Source organism: Galendromus occidentalis, unplaced genomic scaffold, assembly GCF_000255335.2.
Source record: "Galendromus occidentalis unplaced genomic scaffold, Mocc_1.1 scf7180000077267, whole genome shotgun sequence".
In the NCBI taxonomy this organism is placed as follows: Eukaryota; Metazoa; Arthropoda; class Arachnida; order Mesostigmata; family Phytoseiidae; genus Galendromus; species Galendromus occidentalis.
Genome location: NW_003805255.1, coordinates 1,043 through 7,012, shown reverse-complemented (window position 1 = coordinate 7,012; position 5,970 = coordinate 1,043). Strand labels below are relative to the sequence as shown.

General features: G+C 50.3%; 1 protein-coding gene across 1 annotated transcript; it reads right to left on the bottom strand.

Annotated features, from left to right (window-relative positions):
- Nucleotides 1-315: 315 nt before the first annotated feature.
- Nucleotides 316-5,677, bottom strand: LOC100902728 (uncharacterized; the record flags this gene model as incomplete). The annotated part of the gene is given in 5 exon segments (XM_018639018.2): nt 316-1,508; nt 1,903-3,105; nt 3,187-3,588; nt 4,302-4,754; nt 4,757-5,677. Coding segments are annotated over 5 exon segments (4,172 nt in total), but the record flags the coding sequence as incomplete, so codon positions are not given.
- Nucleotides 5,678-5,970: the final 293 nt, after the last annotated feature.

The window sequence follows — 5,970 nt, the reverse complement described above, 5'->3', positions numbered from 1 at the left end:
ATCGTTTTCTAAAGAGGTCCATCTGGCGATGCTAGATTTCGTACCATTGATATTAAGGGTTGTGAAACGGAGTTTATCAGGTCTACTAATTTGTATACGTGTTGTTGCGGATAACCGCTTACCACGCTTCCTCCGTCTCCTTGCAGGCAGTCGCCAGTCGCTAAAGTCTCCGCTTCGCTTGACTGACATTTTTGGGGTGCGGCCTCTGCGTCGTGTTGGAGTCTGTCGGTGTGTCGGGGACTCTCGAACGCTTCTCCGCTTTTGGAATAGCAGGCTGACTGGCGGGTACATAGGCCTTCGGAGCTTTCCGCGGCCTTACTGCTTGGCTTGGAGCAGCTGGTTGTTGTTGGCCGTGATGACCGCGAATTTGGCGTGATGGCCCCGGTTTGTTGGGGTGCCGCGACGCTCTGTCGTCGCTACCACCAGGAACTCTCTTTTCAGGAACTCTCTCCGCTGGGCGGCGCGAAGTTCAGCGAAGTCCTTCCTCTCCGTTTCGTGCTTTCCGCGAACTTCCTCAAGTTCTGGTAAATTGTCGGAAGTAATCGCCAATTTCAACTCAAGTGTCTGCTCGACCCAGTCACGAAGTACACGGAGTCCGCAGTCGGTATAGCAAGTGACCTCTCCTTCAGTAAGGATGCAGCCCTTGTTCGCTGAGATCATTCTAAGGTCGAGGACCTCAACTTGTCTCAGGGACCTCACCTGATCGGAGGCTTTCATCAATTGATTGATCTGCCTGATATGGTGACCGTCCGCTGGCTCGACCATGGTGCACCATGTTACCGAGAGGATGTTTGCCTCCTGGGCCATCAGTTCGGCGAGTGGACCAATGATCTTCGCAGCTATTTCCTCAAAGCCACATGGAGTCGTACTGCTAAGGGCTCCAGAGATGCCTGCCGCACCCGCATGGACAATCACATGGGCTTGATGGTTTGGGAAGTCGACGCAGAATACGCGAGCACTGCTGATCACGTCAGCTATGAGCATCTCCTGTTTGACTTTGAACTCGCCAAATACGTAGTCCCCAGCAAGACTTCCGTAGAGGTCGAACTCCAAGCCAGCAGAGTATCGTAGTTTACGGCAGATTCCGTCAACGTATTCTAGCGCGCACACCTTTGACACTTTCTTCCGTCGGACTACTAGGGCCTCCTCAATGGACATGTCCGAGACAGCTGCAGTCACCCCCTGGGCGGCTTGGTCAACGGACAGCCCGCAAATTTGCTTTTTTGCGGCCTCGAGTTCGGCTCTGTTTGTGGTGAGCGTTTCTTCGTGCGCGAGGAGTTTAAGCCCAAGGACGCTCGCTTTTGCCTGTGCTTCGGCCAGTGATTTCTCGACTCCTTCTACCTCAAGTGCCTTTTCGTTGGCCGCAACGAAGGCTGCCTCGTGCTTATTTTCGACGGCTACGAGCTTGCTATTCATGTTGCCGACTATACAGCAATGTCCCGCTTCCACCATCAAGGATGCGGCCATTGATCTGCACGCGTCGCAGGCATGGATTGTTAGATCGCTTGCTTCAATCAACGATCGTCTGAAGAACGGTGTGCACCCACTGTCCCGAAAACTCATTGGCCCGAAATCTCAATGGCCCGAAAAAACAGTGTCCCGAACGAATGGTGCGACGAACACGCTCAGGGTGTCATCCGGCTATTCCATAAGGATGTGGTGTGCACCCACATCAGTATGGAGCATGATTCACCATTCGGAGGCATGGACATCGTTTTCTGCGGAGATTTGCGACAATTACCGCCAGTCAACATGGTTCCAATATTCGAACCCTTGCAGCGGGGCATCCATCGATCGGCGCTATGGCGGTCACTGTCGTATTATCCATTGCAAGAGGTGAATATGTTTCCCCATTCGAAAAAGTGGGTTTCCCCAGTGGGTGTTTCCCCAGTGGGTGCACACCGTTCTTCAGACGATCGTTGATTGTGTGGAAGATGCCTGAGCCGATCATGCTTATCTCATCAATCAAGACGATTCTTACATCAGCGAATGCGTTCCGATACAGTTGCAGTGCCTTGAGAGAAAGACCCCTCCGGCGTTGCATGATCGATATGTTGAAGGCGTTGTGCACCGTCGTTCCCCCGATGAGGACAGCGGCCTTTCCGGTCGAAGCTGCGGCAACGTAGGCGTTCCTTCGTGTATCATGAGTTTGCGCGAAGCGATTATATGTTTCCATCAATAGTTTCAGAGTGAAAGTCTTGCCGCAACCGGCGGCTCCAGTCAAAAAAATTTGAACTGGAGGTAAGGTGGGGTCCTGCATCCGCGTAATACAGTGTTTCAAGAGAGCCCTCTGCTCGAAGTTGGTTTTTCGCATCGAATCGCAGTAAGCAGCTGATGATAGCACATTTGTCCGTTTCCGGACTACGGAGGAGAGCGAATGAGGCACCGGTACACGCCGAATGTCCTCATTATACAATCGTTCCAGGACATCTGGATGATGAATATAATTTTCCGCGGGTTGCGGCTCAACCTCATTATCATCTGAAGATGTTGCCCCCCACAGTTCGTGCTGCTCCGCGATTCTCTCTTCCAGATTCTCAAGAGCTTCGTAAAGTTGTCGATTCTGTTGGATATTCATTTCATGCTGATCATAGATCTTTAAAAACTTATCATGATCTAGAAGATCATTGTGCTCGTTCCGGAAGGGATAGAAGAGCAGCACCATGCTCCGCTTGTAATTCGTGGTGTCAGCGCTTTCGAATCGAGTCCATCGGATTATGCGACTTCGGTTCCGTTCCCTGTAGAGCTGATGCCCCTCCGAATCTCGTTTGTTTCTGACAGGTGTCATCAAAGCAACGAAATCAGCTAAGCACATTGGAGTCAAGGCAATGGGTCGACTTTCATACTTCGGAATTATATTGGTTGTCTCGATATCAGTCGATTCTAGCGACAAATCTTCACAATCCATTCGTGCCTTGCTCTTGCGACGGACAAACCGTTTGTTGGGTACCTCGCAATCAATGAGGAAATTCTCTCGACTGGCTTGGCTCATTGGTCGTCTGAGAAGGAACCATGCTGCCTCTTGAGTAGTCATCTCAACCGCATCGAGCATTCGTATGCTGATTCTTTTGAGGAGATCCGTGAAGTCCTGGTCGGGATACTCAGCTTGGAGATTTTTCAGTTGTCGTTACAAATCCGATATCCCCCGATTGGTTTTGTTGATATACTCCACGACGTAAGATGCACAGCTGTTTCCCCCCAAGATGAACAGGAAGTCCATGTTCGATTTCAAGGTGTTCGCGATCCACGGATTGAAAGTGTTCGTCCATACATCTTTCATGGTCCTTTTGAAGATTATAGTCGGGCGCTGAATGGTCGCTCTGATGACATTCAGATATTCGTCATCCTTCAGATTGAAGCTCGACAAGAATTCTTCAGCATTATCGTACTCATTTTCGTCCAACGCTTTCTTCATCGCATGCCCTTTTTTGCGGAGGTTTCCGCGCCGACCGTCGTCCTTGGCCAGCGGCAAGAGGATCCGTGTCGTCGAGGAAGGCCAATACGGTATATTGAAGCGACAACTTCCGGATTTTTGACCGGGCGTTCTCTCGTTCTTGTAACAAGTAAACGTATGTTTATGAACTTGGACTGATGCATAAAAATTCAGAGGTAGCAGAGCCACTACCGTGTAGAGCAGTGTTTCCCAACCTGGGTTCCGTGGCGGATTGCGCGGAACCCCAAAGTCTACCTACGGAACCCCTACGGAACCCCTGCGGAACCCCTAGGGGTTCCGTCGAAGAAAAAAGGTTGGGAACCACTGGTGTAGAGGACGTGAAACATCGTCGGAATGGCCGTTCGTAAGACTCGAGCATCGTTATTATCCTTTTAAACTCAGCTCGTACTTTTAGGTCTCATTATCACTGGTGAAGTCGAACGTTTCACCGAAGTTGGGAAAATATCTTCTTCTGAGTGGAAAATATCTTCTTCCGAGTGGAAAATATCTTCATCTGAGTGTAAAATATCTTCTTCTGAGTTTTGAAAGAGGTGCTAGCCATTGGGCCGTTACGCGCGCTCTGGAAATTTGAAATCGCCCTCTCCCAGGAGCAGCCATGATCACGGGCGAATAGGGCGCATAGGGTGTCATTCTTGCCTCCAGGAGTTGATCTGTGCGTGTGGGAATTCCGTAGGAAGTATGATGTGCCGTAAGTTTGCTATCTAAAGACACCAACCGGGTGTCGATCGGTGTAGAAGGCACGGAGCTGCAGGGCGTAGAAAATGGACAAGTTTCGTCACACTTTTGGTGAAATACTGGGCCAACCTTTTCAAAGACGTTTCACGTCAATATGGATCCTCTATCGCACCAACAGTATCGACTGGGCACAATCGATTGATCAGATCAACTGTTTTCGGCATGTTTTCCGAGACTTGTTCTCTCGGATCGTTCTCCAGCCAAACGAGCGCATGAACGTGAGGACTTCCACGATGCTGAAATTCAACGCGTAAGAAATGGTCGATCACCCGATTCGGGATCAACGGACTGATACGATCGGATTCGAGAATCCGCATGATTGTCTCTATCATCTTCCAGAAGTAAATGCAGCATGTAGTCGAGTCCTCGTTCGCTAGATCGGCTCTCAAGCTGGCAGAGAACTGGGAGATAGGATCCTCTGAGCCCATCGCAGTGCTATTCCGAAGCTTATGGAGAATTCGCAGCAGATGCGGACAGCGGATCTCGTTTGCACTCATGGTGAGGAAAAAAGTGGGTTTACCCAGCTGCCTGATCATTGCGAATATTCTCCCTTCCTTGAGGCCCTGTACTGCACGGAGTTGGGTATGGACTTGAGAAAAGCGAAATTATTGCAGACGCAATGCTCGAGGAAGCGACTGTCCTCGATCAGTTGTCGTGTCACCCGTCTCAAGTCATTGCTGTTTCGATAAGTGGCGTAAAGCCCCCTTGCCAAGCGCAACCTCTTAAATTTCATCGCCATTTAAAGAATGTGTTCCGGTTTCACTCCTCGGCGATCCCTGCGACGAATCTCACTGGTTGCAATCATGTATTGTGTGACTTTCACACCGCTTCGGAATCGCCTCGGGGTTCCGTAATAGATAGCCGGGAACGACAGTTCTTCAGCGTGCTCGTCGTATGCGAGGCTGAGAGGAGTGGCTCCCTGCGCTGGTGCTATGACCAAATATTTCTCCTCACTCCGTAGTAATGTTTGCTGACAGGCAAGTAGTTCTCCGCTGTCGCTGATTCCGTCAATGCCTTCTATTTCTATTGGTTCTTCGCCTCCCGGATCCCTGTGAAATCGAGCCCAATCAATTTTGACGTCATAAAGTCGATATAGAGGACTGTTCTGGAGATACTCCAACCAAGCTTTCACATCACTCTTCTTCACCTGACCATAGTACGCTGTAATCTTGTGTATGATATGCCTCTTCAGAGTAACATTGAAGGCGGAATCATCCGCGAGTTCGCGTGGTAAATCCGAGACCATGGTGTCTACGTCGACAGATACATTGATGACCTGACCGACGATGGTGTAGGTGCCAGAGTTCCAACGCAAACGACGGATCTGCATGAATGGTATGCGAGGGCTTATGAGTCTGGTTGTGATCGCATTGAGATCCGGTAGATTCGCCGGCTCCGGTGGATACCGAGAACCGTTGTATGCTGCCAGTGCAGGAATTGCACCATTGCTCAAGGACTTGTTGCAGGTGTGACACAGCTTCGCCTCAGCTGGGGGTCACCCGATCTCTCCGAGCAGATCGTAATGTAGAGGCCTTGCCGGTCGTAAATCGCTGGAAAACCGTAGTCGTTCACAAACGGAACAGGCATATCCGAATTCTTGTTCGAGGAAGCTTTTCTTGAACCAGCTTGAAGCTGCAGGGAGATGATTTCGAAAATCCATGCTTGCATTCCGTCCTCTTGCCATCCTGGCTCGTTGACGATATCTCCGAGCACGCTCACGATCAGTGAGAGGCGGAGGAACAATTGAGGATCCACTCGCCACAGAAATCACTAATGTTCGC